Raw genomic sequence first — 21,505 nt, 5'->3', positions numbered from 1 at the left:
AGATGAAAGAAACATCTAATTACCATAATAAATTTAGAAGATTAATTTGTTTATTGAGGTTAAAGTAAATTAATAAGTAAATATTTATTATTCATTCTTTGAGAACGGATACGGCATTAGCCTGGAGCAAAATGTTAATTAAATGTTGGGCATGGGTGCGCCAAAAATTAAACTTGAACTTTAGTGATAACCATTATGAGCCAAATCGTTGTGGCTCAAGTGAGAGTTTGATGCCCGCTGGCTGAAAGCAATTCGTCTTATTTTTTTTTTCTTTGACTTTGACAAACGAGGTTACTACAGTCCAGTATTTTATTAGGTGCTTGTTTTTACTTTTTATTTCGAGGCGTCGTAGCTCATCTAGCTGTTTTAGGTGCACTTGCTTGTTTTTGAAACGTATATCGGAGAAAGATAATGTAATAATTAAACCAAATTAAAAATCAGATTAAGATATTAAAAACACCTGACGATGCATGATAACATGTTAAAAAGATGTCACTTTAAGGAATATGAAATAAATTATTTTCAAAAATGCGATGAAATATGGTGTTCTGTTTATCATAACTGTCGGCTAAAAAGTACTTACAAAATATGCAGAATTTAAAATCAATCAGATTTTAAAGGCACTTTTCGTATTGATATGATCCAAAGCCGCGAGTGATCGATACGGCGCGGTAGCACTATTGACAATACTACAAAAAAAAACCTACGGGAAGTTTCCGGAAATATTCGATAATATTCTTTGAAGTGATAATAAATAGACAGTTGATATAAATAATGCACCAACGAAAGAAGTAAGCAGTGATGTAAATAAAACAAGTGATGTAAATAATAGATTGTTAGATATATACTTATGTTTAGTGTACTTTGGTGTTAAATAAATTACTTAAAATACATATATGTTAAATAGAATATGTGTATACAGTTGAATTCTTTAAATGTAGAACAAGGGATATGCAATAGAAATTCCTAATTTCTAACAATATTCTAAATTTGTCGCTGTATAAAAATGTTGGAGTTCACGGTGTTTTATGCACATTCTATCGAAAACAATTTTCCTTATAAATTCAAGGACAGTCAGAATTTATGTAATTTATTTATTCACGTTACATTTCTATAATGGGTCATATGTTCGATACTCTGCATTGTTTTTGCATTAGCGTCATCATCGTCTTTTGTCGACGTTCACAACAAAATTGACTGTTGCTATTTATTACAGATAAGTTTTAGATTATTTGATTTACGATCCAGATAACATTACATTTTTGATAAAATCTTTGGAATAGTTCTAGTTTTATCATGAATAAATAGGTGCGATTAACGACAGAAAATACCTAACTTTATGTTTCCGTTTTAATATACGTTTTAAAAAATATTTTCTTTGTACGAAACTACATTATATACAAGAAATGAAATTAATTATTGTACGTGAAGTTTAACGAATTTATATATTTTGATTACAAGGATTTTCTCTGTCAATGTCAAGAAAATAACCTTTAATCGTTTGGAATCAAATAAATTACGTACTGAAAGTTTTTATCAGTTTACTAATATTTGTGTGTATGCTATAATATTTCGAATTACAAAAGTTCGTCTGTAGTACACTAGGTATTATACATAGATAAAATACATTATTGTATATAGTTAAGGAAACTATAAATCAACTACATTTTTGTTTATTATGAATAGTATGTTAATTACGTCCTTAATATAACATACGATTTGCGATGAGTCGTAATTTTCTATCATTATGCGCATAATTAGGAGAAGGCTCGAGCTTAACTGATGCCATCTATCCGCGAATTTAACCCACTTTACTATTTACCTCAATATAAAACAATATCAAATTCATTGTTATCAAGTGTATTATTTAAAAATACATGCATTTCAATGCAGTAATTATATTCGGTAAAATTATATTATTATTATTCTATTATTGAACTGAATTAAATCGATATCTAAAATTAACAATTGAAATTAATAATGATCAAGCGAAGAGTTTTAGGAATAATTTATTATCTACGGTGGATTAAAAAAAAAGCATCAAGCCATAACTNCACGCTACCTCAAATTAATGAGGGAAAAATTGTTGCTGTTGTCACACCCCCGCCGGGAATCGAACCCGGGACCTTTGGCTTTACGCACCAATGTTCTGACCACTAAACTACGAGAGGTGACAACAGCAACCACGACCAACCGACCTACAAGGTTAACGATCCGTCGTACTAATGTGACAACAGCAACAATTTTTCCTTCATTAATTTGAGGTAGCGTGTAGTGGGTATAAGATTCAAAAATGAATTTTCAGAATAATATTTCATATTAAACTAATTCACTTCGAAAAGATGTCTAAATTGTATGTATATGTCTATGTATTATCTATTAATTTATATAAATGATTTTATGTTTTCTTATCGACCTAATTCTCTATTAAGTAGACAATACATAAATAAATCGTCCTATTGCACTTGTAAATATTTTATTGTGGTATTTTTACGCCTGTGAGAAACTGAATACTTTCGCACAGCATTTTTAATTGAAACTTTTACTCTATTGTTTGCCCGTTGCCGTTCGATAATTGACATTTAAATTGTCCTATTAATACTTAACCCATATACCTATGTGTTCGGCTCTCTTTTCGAACACCAATGACAATGTTGAATTGGAAATTGACGTGGTTTGTATTTTGCGCATGAATGAATGTCAAAACTTTCTTTTGTTTCAATTGTAAATTACGAAAGGTTTGTTGACGTCTGCGAATACCATGGTTGAATCAACTAAACATAACAATCAACAGTTTCTTTTGGTCTTCTACATAGGTTTCATGATAGTGTTACTTTGTTTTGTTGTTTTTAGGTTTCGTACATGCATTTTTATTGCTAGAAGGGTGTAAGAATTTAAAAGTACAATACCAGGGTTGTGTTCATCGTATTTACACATTCTTAAACACTTTTTGTTTTTTTTTTTAATTATAAACCATACTTTTTGATATACGACATTAAAGCATAGCGAAAAATCCAAAATAACTTTTCGAAATCTTTATTCCTGCTTTTAATGATTATGATCTAATGATACAGAACCGCGGGAGCCCAAATCAAACTCGTATTTGTCTGTTTTTTGTGGTTGTTCCTATTAAATTAATATTTTTTTTTTAATTACACGCCCGAATTAATTGATTTGCAAAATACAGAGTTGAATTGCAATGTTCAGGGCTATTTCAAATTTACTTTTACTTTCCATTGGCATTATCACATATGAAATTAAGTTATGTTATGCCACAATCGTAGACAGGTACCAATTATACATTGTCGTTTTTGGTAACACCGTTTATGTCAAAACAAAATACAAATGTAACTAGTATTTAAAGGTTGCGTGCATGTACCCATTTGTTTGCAATGAAAAAGTTTTGTCTTATAGTTTTCGAAGTTTACTTTCTATTTCTTTGTGACTTAGTTCAAATATTTTGTTGTTGACTGACAATGAAAAGCAAATAATTAAACTTGTATAAAGGGGGACATGTCTATACTAATTAGTACTGATCACCTTTTGTACTCCATTACTATGTAATACAATAGTACATAATATAAAAGTGAGATATCAAGGTCAGAGGTGATTAAATGCGCAGATACGTAATTTTCTGTTGTACGTGATCTATTTACTAAAACAAACGTTTAATAAATGATCCATTTTTTTTTGATCGATTGATTCGCACTTGTTACAACACCGTCAATAAGTTTTCAATGACTGCTTTTGTACCCAATAATAAAGTATAAAAACGTATTGATTTGTAATGTATTTCGGTATTTGTTAGGGCTTTGTCTCCCAAACAAAAGGGTAACAAAATCTTTATATATTTACTTAATATTATATATATGATGAGGAGCATTTTAAATGCAATTCATCATCATAAGGTCGTCAGTCCTAAAACTGACTTCTCCACTCTTCCCTATTCTCAGCTAATCTTAGCATTTCCCTGAAACGAGAACATTCCATATCCTTAACTATTTGCGAACGGTTATCTAGCCTAGGCCTACTTCTACCCCTCCTAACTCCCGTTTCCCCCTCTAATATATGTCTCTGACTAGACCTTCATGGTGTCCTACTAACCTATCTCGCCTAGTTCTTATTGANGCCTGAGAAGGTATCCTATGAACCCATCTCGCCAATTTCCTTTTGACCTTACAATTAGAATATTTATTTTTGCAAAGTGTCTTCAAATACCCGGCTACAAATTGAAGAACAAAAACTATTTTTAACCGTTTACAGCAGAACGAAAAGAGAATTAATTTTTTTGAGGTATACGAAAACATTTAATTTAGAATTTAAAAAGTTTTACTCGGGAAACAATTTATTAATTCTTTTTTAGAATTTTAATTACTTAGTAAGTATGCTTGAAAACAAACTGTAGTCCGTCGTTTATATGCATAAACTGCTGAAAATTGTCATGTATGAAAGAGTAAGCATAATAATTTTTCATAATTAGGTATAAGACTGGCAGTGTATGACGAGCTTTCTCGAACTTTATATGAAGTTATCTCGCATAAAGTTGTGTCAGCAAATAACGTTGACGTTTCTCGCTTAAGTATATCCATGTTTCTATAACAGGTAACTTGATCAGAAGTAAATTAACCCCAATCGGCTTACAGTGACTCAATTTGCTTAATATGATATCCTCGCTTTTTACACCTGCACTTGCCGACCGGGTCGTAAATATGTGTTTGTGTCTGTTTCACCTACATAATAAGCAAATCTAACATGGAAATGACTAACTTTGTATAACGACTGACAGATTATGTAGGGTGTACAAAATATAATACAGAGACCTACTTAAAAAGAAGTACATTTAAAATATTGGATTTTACATAGACGATTCCTATGTTTAGGTTCAGTTTTAGTTATGAAAAGATTTTTGTCGAATCGAGTAATTACTGGACTTTTTAATCTTGTTAATCACATTTTTCTATGCAGGCTGTGCCCAATAACAAATTTCCAGTAAATTGCTTGATAATAAAATAGGTGTGTTGTTTAACTTTCTACTTCAACTTTTGTATCGCTCATCGAAGTGCGAATACGATAAAAATTAATCAGGTTTTCTTATGATTTTAATACATACATTAATTTTTCGAAATTTTGTATAAAGCTGCTTTCGTTGTAAACGTTTGTAAGGAAATCCGCTAGTTACTTATTGGTAGCAGACATTACAGTTGTTAAGATTGTTTATTTATTTATTACCAGTTGTAAACACATGTAATCACATAGTAAACCCTACAGAGGTAAATGCAGTTACCTGTGTGTAGGACCATCTAATCTTAATATCTAACTTAGCAATTGAAAATGCAAAAAATAAACAATTTTGAAAAAAAGAAAAAAGTCAAAGTTTAAATTTGCGTAAAATAAGTTATCCTTTAGTTTCTTATATATTTTTTTTCTTTATTAACTATAATTAATTAAATGGATATTTGTATTTGGTATTCGATGTTTTTTACAATCCATTTTTTAAATTTTAGTGTGATTAAGCTTTTAACTCATTTAGCAGCTGATTAAATAGCTTTATTGCATTTGTTTGACTACTTTTCACACTAACAGTTTTAATTCTGAGAGGTAATAATATACTTTTATTTCTTGTACTGATAAATGTATTACTTCGATCTACATTTCAATACTTCAAGTATTCAAAAGAAAATATCTGTCTAATATTTAGTGGATTATTATCCAATATGAATTGATTCTTATTTATTATTTTCAATATTCTATTTTGGTTTCTTTATTTTCCTGAAGATATTTTAAATTCTTCCAGGGGCTCATGTTTATAAAAATGCGCAGAAATTGTTTCATGAGTCGCATATTTGTTTCTCAAAAAGAACAATAAAGATTCCATATCGCCATATTTGAGTTTAATTTTCTGTATTTACGATTAGCAATTACTATACAGTGGATTGTAATAACCAACAATGTAAACTAATATGTATAAATGTTCCTCTATCTATCATGTCAGTTCTAAGTAGTAAATTACTATCTCTCATCCCCCCCCCGATAGGCAGATATAACAGTTCCAAGTCTCGTTGAAAATTATAGAGAAGGATCCCTTATCTCAAACTTCTTAACTGTCAAGGGATTTATTTATCTTCCATAAACATAACGATATCATTCACATTACATATCTACCCTAAAATATTTATTTGATCGGTTTTCGGTGTTATTTATGCACCAAACGTATAAAATTTAAGTTAGATAATAAATTTAAATCGTCATGTGTTAACAACAAAGATACAGAAATTATTGGACCATTAATGGTCATTCGAGTACATAGTACGCATATGTAAGGATGTTGCTAGGCTATTTATATTTTTAAATCAGCTATAACATTTTCCATTTAACCTTCATGCACTGTTAACCATGACAAAAATTAAATCAATTTGATTGCAAAGCAACTATTGATGGTAAACATGAACAGTTTATTGTGTTTACTGCAGGACTTCGCTTTTGTCCTTTGTTTGATAATAATGCAAAATTATCATTCTACCTGTACATTTTTCAAATTTTTTGTTAATTGATAGGAATAACAAGAAAGAGATACTAAAAATATCAGAAAACAGTCGTAATGTTTATAGAAATTTTTACTAAAAAATAAATATTTAAAGTATTATTGTTCAGTTTACATAATTCAGATTGTACTGATCAAACAAAACATATGAAAATACTTATTTTAAAAGCTATTAGCGAAAGCACTTGGTTGAGCCTAAAAGTCAAGAAACAAAAGTTCTTACCCATCGCTGTAATAAGATTTCTTTTTTACGATTTGTATTTCTTCCACTAAAAAATAATAATTTAGTATTGAGGGGTTTAGTCCCCTATAAATAACCCTTAAATCTGCTGGCAAACTATCTCATAGGCATAATCTTATCTTAAATAACTCGTAAAGGTAGGATACAAAAATTTATTGAGACAAGAAAAAATTCCACTGAAAAATAATAATTTCATATTGAAGGGTCACCGTATAAATAACCCTTAGACCCGCTGACAAACTATCTCATAGGCATACTCCTACCTTAAATGACTTGTAAATTAGGATACAAAAAATCGTTATCCTCTGACTAATTATTTCATGGATTTAATCTTAATTTTAATGAATCTTATAGCTTAGATACAAAAAATCATTTTTATTAACGCGATAACTGATATGAATTTAACGTAGGTAATAATCCATTTCCAAAAAAATTATGCTTTTAAACCTCTTTATCCTCTATAAAAATTAGTATTAATGGTACTCTACGCCTAATCATGCATTTTGAGCTGGCTTTTGGTATAAACAATTAATTTTTTATCTCAAGTGATATCTACTCTTATTAACATGTCATACAAGCNCATTTCCAAAAAAATTATGCTTTTAAACCTCTTTATCCTCTATAAAAATTAGTATTAATGGTACTCTACGCCTAATCATGCATTTTGAGCTGGCTTTTGGTATAAACAATTAATTTTTTATCTCAAGTGATATCTACTCTTATTAACATGTCATACAAGCTTCTATTACTGCCAAATATTGTTATTCTTTCACCTCAGAGCAAGTGAATTAGTTATAAATCTGCCATTTCTTGTGAAAATTTGCATGTCAAAGAGTAAAGAGAAATTGCGGAATGAGATTGCTTGCCAATATCCATTTGCTAATTATTTATGCGTACTGAATTAAAGTGTAGTTCGTTTGCGAAATTCTTTCCTCATATTTTCCGTACTCAAAACGTCTCTCGGCTCCTAGTCTAAGAGAATCAAACTTAATTTTCAGGTCAATAAAAGAAAAGCTCATTTTAAGGAATCCTTTGTCCTTAAGTAGTACCTACACGCCTTTGACCCCTTTTTTCATGCATATACAATACTAACTAGGTATTTGTGTATTTTACTACTGATTAGATGAAACCATCATTTGTGCTGTAAATGTTTTACTTTATTTATCTGTGAGACGATCATTCAGCGATTGAGTTTACCAGCGTTGGATAATTAAGTTTATGTCGAGATGAGGGTTACGAGATATCGGCTGTCGATAATAATAAGTAACATTATATTTATTTTATGTACATGTATACAACAACACGGAGTGCTATTGAAACGATTTAATTTTAGCTGGCTTGCCTCCTTACACACTCTGGCCGCTGTCAACACTCGTGAGCATCTTGTAGTAAACAAAATCTGTATTTAATGTTGTTGTAATGAAATAATAACAACACGAATCTCGTTGCTTTTATTATCCAACAGTGACTTTCAGATCCTGTGGATCTGTGCAAATATTTCCTTCGTCCCATCTCCACCAGCCACGGCTGAATATCGACCAAAACTGTTCGGTCTTCCCAAGGGTCGACGACCCTTTACTCTTCTGTACAGCTACCGCCTATTTCACAACGTAAATCAGTGGCGGCTAGTGTAAAAGTTCACTGGGGCACGCATCTACCCTTATCTTTTTTTTTTAAAAAAAAAAGAAGGAATAGCTTTGTTTTCTACCAATTACGTAATGCAAATAGTAAGCGTAAAATTTTGATATGCGTATGAAGGGTGAATATGAATCGTTTCTCCAGACTCCCTATTTTACTGGATACATCTATGACAGGTACATCTTGCGAGATCATCTATTCAGAAAGCCTTTTTTCATGGCTAATTAGAGGCATCTTATTCGAAGTTTACCAATGATGAACTGAAACACAAAATGTTTGTGACTTCAGTCAGTACATTAGTAATGTCGACGTCACCGTCTTCTGTCTCTGGTTACTACATTTAAAAAGCGTCTATCTCTATTAGAGAAACACAATAACTAACAAAGAAGTTCACATTATGCGGGGTTTCCGTTATCCGACGTTCACAACCGAGTGTCTCCCGTAAAATCGATTGTTGCCTGTTACATTACGACTGCTGTGTATTAGTTGAGTTAATATAGTTCATTTATTATTTCCACCTATGTGCCGCCACTGACATACGCGTTTTAGTTGTTGCTTCAACTGAACATGAGAAAAAGTTTCCGCACACATTTCAATCCTCCCATCAATACGGATCAATCTGCTTTCCATCGTTATTTTAATGTGCCAATTTAGATGAGCGTCGAACTATAGCATTTTATCATCCATGCTGCTGAGATATCGGTAGTCAGTCATCTATCTGTACAACGTATAATTTCGTTCACCGGTAATTTCTTTTTAGTTTAAATAGAAACGCTATAGATAGAACAAGTTCGGAGAATCTTGAGAAGGTGAAACTGACGCGGAAAAGAGCGACTTCAAAGGAAATCGAAATGGGGTTGCTAATCATATAGGTACTAATGTAAACGCGAAAGTAAAGTGCAAATTTTATTGCCAGATGTATGGTTTACATTACCGTTGTACATATGTAACAGAATATCTTAGAAGTAAAAAGCTCTTTTAGAATTGCAGAACGTTAACATAAAACTAAGCAAAAAGCGGTTACTATCAAAATACATAATTTTCTCTTAATGTCGAGGCATCTCCGCAGGTGTAGTTTGCTTCCAATATAATTTTATCTTGAACTTACAATAGTTTTAAGTACTTAATATAATAAAAGGCGATTCCACTAATCGAATTTCTGATTTTAAATATTGTCATCCAAAATAAATTCATAAATGAAATATTGCATATATAAAAGGGTAAAGTATCCAATATCAACGCACAGCCCAAACACCTGGGTCTAGAGACTTGCAATTTAGGCGAAATTCAGGGTGAAAACAAGGTTCAAAGTTTGATGTATCGATCAAGGAACAGCTTAAACCGCTGAGTCAGGAAGTTTGAAATCTTGAACAAAGGTTCCTTATACAATTTTATCGTCCACTATAAAAGGAGTTTTCAAATTACTACTAAAATAGGGATTAGCGATGTAATCAAATCGAACAGCTAATGTTGAATAAAATTCTGAAAACAACGAGAGAAGATTATCCTTGAAGTTAAGACGAAAGATAGGTAGTGGATTCTTTACATAACTCTTTATTACATTACATATGCATACCGACATTATTACTACGTTACATAATATTTATGTTTCATTTAAATTTATCCTTCGATAAACGAAAGGTTCCATGCTAGGATGTTGGAGATGCTTTCTTGTATTCTTATGTATATATATATGTGAATAAGGGTGAGATAGGGAAAGATTTCCTGCATGGATGTTGGGGTGAATTTCATTAAATTGCCTTAGACGACATCCTGAGGATCCATGTTGGTTGTCATTTCAAAAAAAACAAGGTGTTATAGTTTTCGATTACCTTTAGTCCTTGGCAAAACTAGTACAAAGTTGGGTTAATAGTTATGTCTAAAATTTATTTATGTTCATTGTTATACTTAAACAAGAGTATCAGTTTTGAAGTTCTCCTATTTCCCAATCTGTTTCTAAGTTTAGAGTGCAAAAGTATGAAGCAGGTTTTTTCAACTGAAGCTGAAGAAGTCACACTGCAGATGAGCAGTTTTATTATAATAATTGAGATATCCTTAATTGCAGGGACTTTTTTGTGATGTCTACAATTTCGTATTTTGTTTGTTTCAGAATTAAGTCAAGCACAAAGATCCTTTTCAAAAAGCCTCCAGTCATTCACTTTTGAATGTATTGGGGGAACACAGACAGATGACGAAAGAGTCATATCCAGATCTCTCAGCGAATTTGGAAAATTAATTAGCTCAATTGAGGATGAACGGGATAGAATGGTGAGTTTATTATTTATTTAAATTATGTTGTAATTGAACTCATAAATTACTAAATAATAGTTTGCAAAAATAGTGATTCTTGAATGATAATTATTTAGATAATAATTACTCTGAATTTTAAATTGATGTACCTATATTTTTTTCATTTTTGAAATGTACTTTTTGTTGTTTAGTTCATTGATCGTCAATTTAAAAACTAAAAGTTTGTGTTTAACTCTTCAATTTAAGTAATAGTAAAAAATATTTTTGTCCTAATTTAATGTGTCCTCAACATCGAAACGATTTCATTCATTACACTTCAGTAAGCTTATGAAAAGTAGGTACGTACTTGTTATTTCTCAATATATAATTGCATTTACATATGTTAACCTTTTGGAAAATGAGGAAATTTAAAGGGACTGCAATTAGACGAGTTACGTTTAAGTAATAAATAAAAGCATCGCGAAAAAAGTGAAAGTGTAACTGTAATTATACTTCGTAATATATGGCATAATAACTCGTGCTAGTGAATTTTGGTTAATCTTATCAGTACAGTCATTTTAAACTTTTAAACTGCTGTAACTATTGCAATCGTTATCAGTAGTGTAGTATCGAAAAGATGGGTGTGGTCTCTATTAAAAAGGTTCAGTTTTGATAAGCACCACACAAATAATCGTCAAATTGTTTCAAAAAATTTCCGTTTTGTATCATTTCTTAGCTTTTTAGATCCTACTACAACGGAAGTTGCAATATTTCTTTGGGCGCCACTTAGTTATTCATGAAAAAAGTAATAAACTCTTGACTCGTGCATAAAGAATGTTGTTTATTCAACTAATTAGAAGCTTAAGGATGTTTTTGCTACGTAAAATACGTGTGTAAATAAGTTTAATAGCTATGCTAATGAGAATTTTCGTATGCAAGTAAGATGTCGCGTAATAATAGTTTGAAATGTTTACGCATTGTTTTCACTACGTGGTACCATTATACTTGATGGATAATTATCGTCTTGTCTCATTTTTTTTTCTTTTTGCATCGAAACTAATCTCGCACATTACAAAAATAATTAAGTGAAAGTAAACAAAAAACTTTCCCTTGACGAACGCGCGATAGATACGCGATATACGAGGGCATCGTGAAAAGTTCTCATCGTAGTAATGATTTTGATAATGCATTTATTGTTTAATATCAAACATTTTTCCTACAATCGGATTGTATCCCTGACTGCACTTCAAAATATCAGTAGTAGTGCTTCTTTGTTTGATTGGGAATAGATGAAAGTCATAGGAAAGGGAATCTGGAGAATAGGGAGATTATTCCAACAATTCATAATTCAATCTCTAAATTTTTTATTACCAAAATTCATTTGTGGGCTGGTGCGTTGTACGGGTAATAAAACTGTTTTTTTTGCAAGCAAGATCACTTATTTCTTAATTTTTTAAGAAATTGTACGCAATATTCCTCACTAAATTGTTTAACCTTTTGCTTTTTTCGTGGACGAAGTGTTGTGTTTTTGCACTCTATCAGCTGTAAAGTGGTGAATTCAACCTTTGTTTGTGATCACTTATAAAAATTTCTTGTACTAAATTCTTCTTGTAAAATGTACTTTATCTTTTAGGTATTATGAGTTAAATTTATCTCAAACATCTTTTCCTAATAGTGAATTTAGTTTTGTAAGCATATTGACTATCTATTCGATATTTATTTCATCTTTAATCGATGTGCGACCACTTTTATTTTAATAGGTTCAGTCGAGATGAAAAAAAATCATCGCGGTCTTTGAGTTAAGTAGATATAGGTACAACTTACAAAAATTTATCTCTAATAAGAGGTTCGTATAAAAAGCGAAACTTTCTATTTCGATGCTAGCCGTTTTAGTATGTATTAGGCATCTGTAGGTACGTACGCAGGCAGGTACCTGTCGATATCGAGGTTAATTCTTTCAGGATTTTTCTCACAACGAGCGTCTAATTAGTGAGAATGTACTAGACAGCAAAATAAATCGTTACTAAGCAAAGATCCTCGTGTAATTCTCAAAGCTCAAGGTGCTGAACCTATTGATCAATAATAGGTACATTTGTTTCGCTCTAAAAAAAAAAATAATAATTGCATAAACACTGGAAAAATCAGGGTCAATTAGAAACTACTGTAGAATGGCTTGCAGATTTAATTGCAGAATAATTATGTCCGTATTGTAAATATCAAAATAAGAGCAAGATTATTCTTTACTAGAGATGATATGTTGATGGTGGAGGATAATAAGTATATGGAACAAAATCTGAAAATTTAAATGATCCTTTTGTATCCAATTATTCGGTGTAAAAGAAGAATCCTTAATTATTTTCTTTTAGATAACTTTAGTAAATTCATGCAATTTTCTAATTTTAATATTAACTTATTTACTATTATTTATTACAATTACGTATTAGAAACTGAATTACGTAGGACTCTGGGCTCCTCAAACTTATAAGCCTTTCGTCCTTATCAGATAATATTAAAAGCTTTACGAAATGTATTATTTCTACTAAAATTCTTGTTCAATTGTACGTTCATATAAAAAGATTTGCTCATTATCGAATAAGAATGTTACTCTACCTGCAAATATATCGTGTATGATTTTTTTTGTATTAAAAGGTAAGTACATGCTCCTTCTTATATTCCCAGATATTCCATATATGTAGCTACTGAATTTTTCAAGAATGTAGTGGCGTCGTTTGAATATGTAAAGCTCAAAGCACAAAAGAAGTATGTCAGCTGCATCAACAATTTCCAAGGGGTTGAATATAGGTCAAAACGAATATGCAATAAATAATAAAACACCCTTAAACGAGGTCTTTGCTCTCTTGTTATTGAAACGTGAAACATACATTAAAACAGAACTGAACTTATATGCGAGTGTGATGTTAAATGTGCCCTTTTTTGGTTTCCTTGTAAATTGATTAATTTCAATATAAAAGTGATCGAAATACTTATTTGTTCACTTGAAAAAATAATTTTACTGACAAATCAATAAGGAACCTAGGATAATTGAAACTACAGATTTCGCAGACACAGTGGCTTTTTATGATCAAACTTATGAATTCACGAACTTTTTTGTTTGGTTGATCAGGACAGTTAAACAATAAAGTAGATACAACATATCATATAAAGAAAATATTAACTAGTAGGTGCGATGATCAAAGATACTAAAACTACCCACACTTTTCGTTACAGTTCACATCGATCGATCTATTTTTAACGTCTATCCAGGAAGTTGGAGAATCCAAATCAATTTTCGTTTACTTATTCGTTTTGAATAGTTACACATATGTAGATAGACATCCACCTTGCCTAATAATAATAATGACTAATTAAATTTAAGTTCGCTGAACTTCTATGAAATAGATTTTATTTTTATCGGTATTAAGAATAGAGGTATGTTCCTTTTGTCACTTTCTTGTATTACAAAGAAGGATTATCCAATATGCTGAAGCTCGCAAGGAGTTTCTTGCAGACATGTATACTGTAATGTGAACGAATTCTTAGAATTAATAGGAGAAGTTGACTTTGAAAAATAATTCAGGCAGCACAGTAAAATAAAAAAACTTTGGTCTTTGTAAATGAATTTCAATATGATTGAAGAGAATTTGTTTCAGATTACATATAACATCTAGGTATTTTTCTATTTGAAGTTGTACAATTCTCTGTTACCACCCTTAGAGCCAGTAGAATCGTACATAAAAAAGGCTGAAATCCCAAAGCGTGATTAATTTCTGATTTTCGATGTGTCGTTTGGGTCATCAAGGGTAATGAAAATCCCAATTGCAGCTAATTTGAACCTAACCAGTTTAAATATAAAACTAAGTGTTAGGAACGAACCGTTCTTTTCTATAGCAAAAATTCTCTCATTTAGAGAAAAACTTTGAGTGTTTTCAATTATTGATTTGTCACTTTGTTAATAAGACATAGACATATGTAAATACACATTTCCACTTTTAAACATGATTAGGTACCGAGCGAGCAAAATTTTTCGACGCTGCAAACTTGAGTTTACACTATCTTAATTAATTAATAGTCCTAACAGCATATCACAATTACGTCACAATTTGCGATTTCAATGCTTCTACTATTCTATCTGTTGTATTTAATTATTTCTTACATTTCTATTTATTATTATAGGTAACTGTATTTTTTTTCGACCTTTTCGAAGTGAATGTTCCTGGTTTCGCAATTTAGCTTTGCATGCACGTCAAAAAAATATCTACCTGTTGCTTCTCGTGATTCTTATGTCCTTCTGCAATGAGGTTACAGAGCATCTTCTCACAAAATGCAATGTATTTCTTTTCATTTTAATCAGGCACCACATCGAGGGCTAGGCGTACGTTCTACGGGAAGATTGAAAATAGTCTGAAGTTGTTTACATTGCCTTTTTCTTATTTTTTTTATTAATAACAGTTATTGATTCGAGTTGAGTCATTGGAGGAAAATGTATTAAAAAATTTACATATAGGTAATATATAAAAAAGACAAAACAGCCGCCAATCAATGAAAAATTATCTTTTCTGTTCCTATTTTGTAAATCGACGATTTATTTATATACGATGCATATTATTATACGAAAATCCATTTACTTATAATTATCAAATTATTTGTGTTGTTAGGGATTATATATATATATATTAAAAATATTTTGTCTTGTTTGTGGATGATACGGTGTATCTGATGCGAATACGTATTGTTATAAATACAATTCTGTTTGTATAATAATATTATTATTAAAATTGCATACTCGCAGCAGTGATAATAGATTATAAATTAACTAAACATTCCTCGTTTTTGTAAATATTTTTGTTTTCGTTAAGTTGATGATGGTGGTATAATTCATTATTGCATAAGAAAAGAACCTAAACATAGTTTCTGCAATTTTATCTTATCCTCAGGGAGAATAGATGAAACATATGTATATTTTGTGTAAAACACTTTCAAAAAAATCAATCTATAAATTACAATCTACCAATGGGTCTGCAGAATGTTCAATTTTTTGTCTTAGGTGCATTGGGAATTAGGATCAAATATTATTGCTACACTCATTATACCTCCTTACTTTTCTACTTTCCACCGAGGAAGAGATATTCGAGGTCCTTGCTTCACCATGAGTATTTTAATTAATTTGCGTTTTTATGGTCCACACAAAGTTCTTCTACGATCTGTTTAATTTGATTCTAAAGACGATATTTTTCTTCACAAAAAATGTTTCAATACCCAAACTATGTGGCATCTAATATCCACCATCATGCCCTAAACTAATACTTTGCGCCAATCCCCCCTACCCTTAGTTGTATTAATTCCCTATCCTCGTTGAAATATACAAATAGTATGAAAACAACACGATTACAACTACGTTGTAGTAGTACGAATTTTTGAGCAAATTGAAAGCAGAAATAAGTTATTTATATTACTGTTCGTTTTTAATATATTTTTTTTGTTTGTGTATGTAAAGTATTCTTTTTCTGGGTTTCAGTGTTCCTTGAACTAAAACTATGATGATGCGTTTCGAGCAGTAAACTTGTTTATTCAGTTTTATGTTCGGTAATGAAATCTAGTATGCTGTCTAACCCGAAAATGGTTGTTCTATTTTCATAAATAGTGCTGTCAATAACCTTTTAGTTTATCGCATTCAATAGTACAGACCATAAAAACCTCTTCCTGGTTAGGCGTTTTTGTACAAAAAAAACTGTACAACCGCAAGCCGCAAATAGAAATAGTAATTAACCAATAATTAGATTTAAGTGAATGTTTCACTGTTGTTTGCTAGCAAAATTATATTCAAAGTCACATATGTTCCAATATTAGGAGAAATCTCGTAGATTATTTATCAACGAAAACATTTAGCGTAATTTACACTCGCTGAGATTGAATTACAATTATTTAAGTGTAAGTTTCTAGTTTAATAAGAGCTTTTTTACTTAATTGAATTCCTAACTGGTGAACACGTGAATTTGGGTGAATTGGGGTATGAATCAGACTAAAATTATTGCAAAATAACAACACATCTTGTCCAATTTTGATTTAAATCTAAGGAGTGGTAAGTTGAATTGATGCATTACAATATTTGGATAGGTAGAAATTCTTTGGTACAAAATTTGGTTGTCGCAATCGAATCTTTCAGCTCCCCGTCCCCAATTTGACTTTTATTACGAAGAAGGGATGTAATTCGTATTTTTTCTTTTTTGAAAATGGGAAAGAAAATTATACACACCTTTGTGAACATTTAAAAAAAACCAAAAGATAAACCTACTGACTCCTTTTTTCTGTTATGGGTCTAGCCACGTTACTGATTTTAGTCTGGCCTAGTCGTAAGTGTTTAACCATAATAGTTAATCGAGTACGTATACATATAATATATATATTGTATAATATGTAGAAGAATAGGCAACAATTGCGTGTACAACAGTGTATAAGAGTAAGTAAAAAGCTCAGCGGATGGTCGCAGAAGATTTATAATTACCGGCAGATAGAATTTCAAAAATGCAATCTCGTAACTCTCGTCTATTTAATGACGGCCTATTACAACAACGTTGCTTCTAAAAGAAGAGTGTAGTGAGCAGAGAAGCACACGTTATTATTTACGCATTGGAATGTTGCCTCAAGCTGAAAATTGTTTCTGCGATTGTTAAAGCTACACCAAAGCCATGCACACACATATAAATGTAACACATACTTGTGCGTTTTATTGCTTCAAGACGATTACAGATGCTTAATGAAATTAAAAAGAAACACCGTTTCATAATTTTTGTACAGGTTACTGCTGGGGACATATACATACAAAAAAAATAGAAAATTTAAAAAAGGTAGGATGCCATTCATAAAATTCATTCGCAATTAATGGGGAAGCAGGAGTGTTGCTTAGTGTGATGAAGTATGAGGGTGGTTTAAGGAAACATGACGTTCGTAGTTGATTAATTTCATTTTAATTTTTTCCATAAATTGGCAATTCTTAAAATTAATCTTAATCTTTTTATTAGAAAGAATAGGAGAACAGAGGACTCTATGGAAGTCAATACAAAATAGGCGAGATAGGTTGGTAGGACACCTTCACAGACATGAAGGTCTAGTCAGAGACATATTAGAGACAGAAACAGGAGTTAGGAGGGGTAGAGGTTACTGTTCGCAAATAGTTAAGGATCTGGGATGTTCTAGTTTTAGGGAAATGCGAAGTTTAGTTCAGAATAGGAAAGAGTGAAGGTACGTGTCTAACCAGTCTTAGGGCTGACGACCTTATGATGATGAGTCATTCTCATTGCTATTTTTTAATCACAAGAAACCGTTTATAGGGGAGTGGGCTAGCTTTTGTGACGTAATATTTGTTAGGGAAGTCCCTGAAAATGTGACTTACCAGAAGGGAGGAGTCCAAAAAGATGAATTTCTAAGTGACGTATTTTCAGGACGGCTCCTAGTGAGCAATTGACAATTTTTAGATGAAATATTACAAATATTATTCACGTTTATTAAAACTACTCCCAAACTATACCTTTTATTCACGCCAAATTACCACTTAGGGCTCGTTATCTGATATGTAGGACATCAAACCGAAAAGTTGTGAAGAAAACATAACATTTATAAGGATTTTATTCTACCCATTTGACTGCGGAATACCATAAAGGCATCCATTTTCATATTGAATGAGCACAGACCTAAAGATTCGAAATGCATAAGAACAGACGTAAAACATTTAGGTACGTTGTATTCGTTTAAAAATATCCATATTTTTTATCGGCAGTCGTTACTGTTAGGCCAGACAAATAACGAGTTTTATGTCATTTAAATTGTTTGTATCAGTGAGACAATCCACTAAATGTTACGGTTATCTACATAATGTAACGATTCGGAGAACACTGAAAATTGTTTCGATAGTTAATGGCTACCATATGTATTTTTCGATTAACATTGTATGGATACGGTTTCAAGCATTTTTATTTATTGTATGTATATTGGCAGATACTGAATAATATTGAGTAAAAAAATTATTTATTTTAGAAATGCTTTGTAATTACGAGGATAATCTCAAAAGTAAGGTGTCCCAATTGATGGGCCTGCAGGGAAATTTTTGGTGCTGTTATTGGTCACACTGCCGTGCTTGTTGTTTACCCCTGCAGCCCAAGAGCTTAGAAGACCTCAATTTTGCAATTGGCTTCGTACAAAGCTACATTAATTTGTATCTTGAAACATCTCCGATGATGAGAATGTAAAGGCGATATCCGGTGTTTTTAATGGCATTTCTGAAAAAATATTTTACAGCTTTCATCTAAAAGTCGTTATTGTACATGTCTATGTGCATATGGGTTTCTCAATTTCTCTTCTGTCTTGAATAAGAGAATGCTTTCGTTCATAAATTAAAATTTAAATAAAGTGTTCTTGGTTGGATTTATGCGATATAGTAAACAGTCTCGTACTGAAATAGGATTCCTTTCTTTTTCTTTTATTGTACGTACATTGTCCATATTGATTTAAAGCTAACAACATGTCTAGTCATAACAAGTCTGAAAGCTTAGCTTTTTAGATTAGGCGGTGGCGTAAGCTGAGTCACAAATAAGTAGACTTTTACGTAAAAGGCTTAACAATTTTTATGAAAACTTAATACTTTGGTTTCCAACAGTTGAATAAAATTCTTATTTTTTTTTTATATGCGTATTACGCATGTATCGACAGCGAAAATCTTATTAAGCTTTTCCAAGAGAATGGTAGTTAGATCTAACTTTGCTGTAGTAAGGGTAACCTACAGGTCATTTTGTATCGAATTATATTTTCTATAAAATGAATCGAAATCATTTTTACAAACATACCTTATACTTTGGAAATCAAAATGTTCATTTTTTTTTTAACCAGTTGGGAAATCAAAGATGGTCACATTCGAAATTATTATCAAAAAATCTGAAAATTGTGTTAATAATTTCGTTTTCACTTTAACATGGAAATCCTAATTCTGACCATTCCCTCTCCGACGAGGTCTTCCTACGGGACCACATTAAAAATAGGTTTTCTGAAAATACTTCTTTAACCGCTGCAGGTACGCTAAAAAAATTATCATTACTAATCAGGAGGAAATTTCCTTTACATTTCCTACTCATATTTTCTTTAGAATGAAGTCTTGTTGAGTTATGGTCGTAAGATTTTTAGACACAGATTCCCCTATTTCTGTAACTTTCATCCTCAATTATTAAAAGTAGTTTGATCTCTGGAGACCTAATCATAGCAATCCCAATCTTCTCATGACCATAACTCAGCCCTATAATATGTGTCTACAGGACTTTTCCTGGATTCATATAACATATAACTGTCATTAGTGTATCAGCAGTATTAGGAGATGTTTTCAGAAAATCTTTTCTGTGAAATTTGACGCTGAACGCAGACTTCGCCGTAGGGGAAAAAGTAAGGATTTCCACGTTGAAATGAAAACGAAACGATGAAAACAATCTCCAGATTTCCCGTTAATATGTATTTCCGAATCCGACTCTCTATAACGAGACTGACCCTGTATTATATGCGCGGAAAAGCATACTACAATGCCTTCTCATAATAAATAATGGTAATTATCTACAATTCCATTGACCTATAATAATTACGAGTTGAGCAATTACTTTAAATGTAAACAGCGAAGACTTTTTTTTAAGTAAAAGCAAATAGAGAAGATGGCCTACAGATGTAATAAATTTACTTTCACCAATTCATTAAAAAGATCCGTTTGATGCAACTTTTTATTGACTTTCCAGGTCTGAACCTTCGTCATACCAGATTCGTTGCAATGTTCCTTAACAATTTATAATTGCGTATTATAAGTACACTTTCACTTTTATTTTTTACTGCTTAATAATATTCAACCGATTCCTTAGGGATGAGTATATAACCAACGATTATAAAATACTGAGGGATTAGGGTGGCAATGTTGAACTGTAATTTATTAATCAGTAGTTTAATTATCACTATATATAATAACAAAAAAATTATATACAGTGCTCGTCTGTTGAAATTTATGTGAAGTTTTAAAAAAATCGAAATTAAGGAATTTTCTACTCGTAATTATAGCGCACCCTGTATAATATAAATATTGCATACAAGGATCATGAATGCGTGTATTATATATTAATTATTTTCTGTTACCAAAGACGTCAAAAATGTGTATATCAACCTTGAACATGGAACATTCTTATTGCTTTCTAATGATAGGGCATCATGGTCTTTCGTTTATGCTACAAAACTAAATTTAGATTTAAAAACAAACCACATCAATGTAAAAAAAATAAATTTTCTTTTTTCAAACATTACCACGCTATTAATAAACTATGTCAGATATCATACGCAAAAATTTTAAAAATTTTCTGAAGGTGATGCATTGTTCTAAAAATATTCACAGGTGGGAAATTTCTGATTTAGTAATTAGTGGACATGAGCTACTGATAGATATATTGATTAAATTTTTGGTTAAGCATGCGTATCAAATAATAGTGTAACAAAAGTATTAACAAGATATGAACATATCAAATCTGGTCAGATATTTTTAAATGTGGAAGAATCATCATCATCATCATAAGGTCGTCAGTCCTAAGACTGGTTGGACACGTACCTCCTCTCTTTCCTATCCTGAGCTAAACTTCGCATTTCCCTAAAACTAGAACAGCGCATATCCTTAACTATTTGCGAACAGTAATCTAATCTAGGTCTATCTCTACCCCTCCTAACTCCTGTTTCTGCCTCTAATATGTATTTGACTAGACCTTCATGCCTGAGAAGGTGTCCTACCAACCTATCTCGCCTATTTTTTATTGACTTCCATAGAGTCCTCTGTTCTCCTATTCTTTCCAATA

General features: G+C 31.3%; 1 protein-coding gene across 1 annotated transcript in view; it reads left to right on the top strand.

Moving 5' to 3' along the window:
* LOC108733352 (rho GTPase-activating protein 26) overlaps nt 1-21,505 on the top strand; it is a gene marked incomplete at its 3' end in the record, with an annotated part of 74,937 nt that overhangs the window by 18,065 nt on the left and 35,367 nt on the right. The window contains exon 2 of the mRNA XM_025975995.1: nt 10,531-10,688. Coding sequence (XP_025831780.1) covers nt 10,531-10,688 — 158 coding nt within the window. The remainder of the gene's footprint in view (nt 1-10,530; nt 10,689-21,505) is intronic.

The sequence above is a fragment of the Agrilus planipennis genome, unplaced genomic scaffold (genome assembly GCF_000699045.2).
Source record: "Agrilus planipennis isolate EAB-ADULT unplaced genomic scaffold, Apla_2.0 scaffold12, whole genome shotgun sequence".
Lineage (NCBI taxonomy): Eukaryota > Metazoa > Arthropoda > Insecta > Coleoptera > Buprestidae > Agrilus > Agrilus planipennis.
The sequence above is the reverse complement of the archived record's forward strand: the minus strand, read 5'-3'. Positions and strand labels throughout refer to the sequence as shown.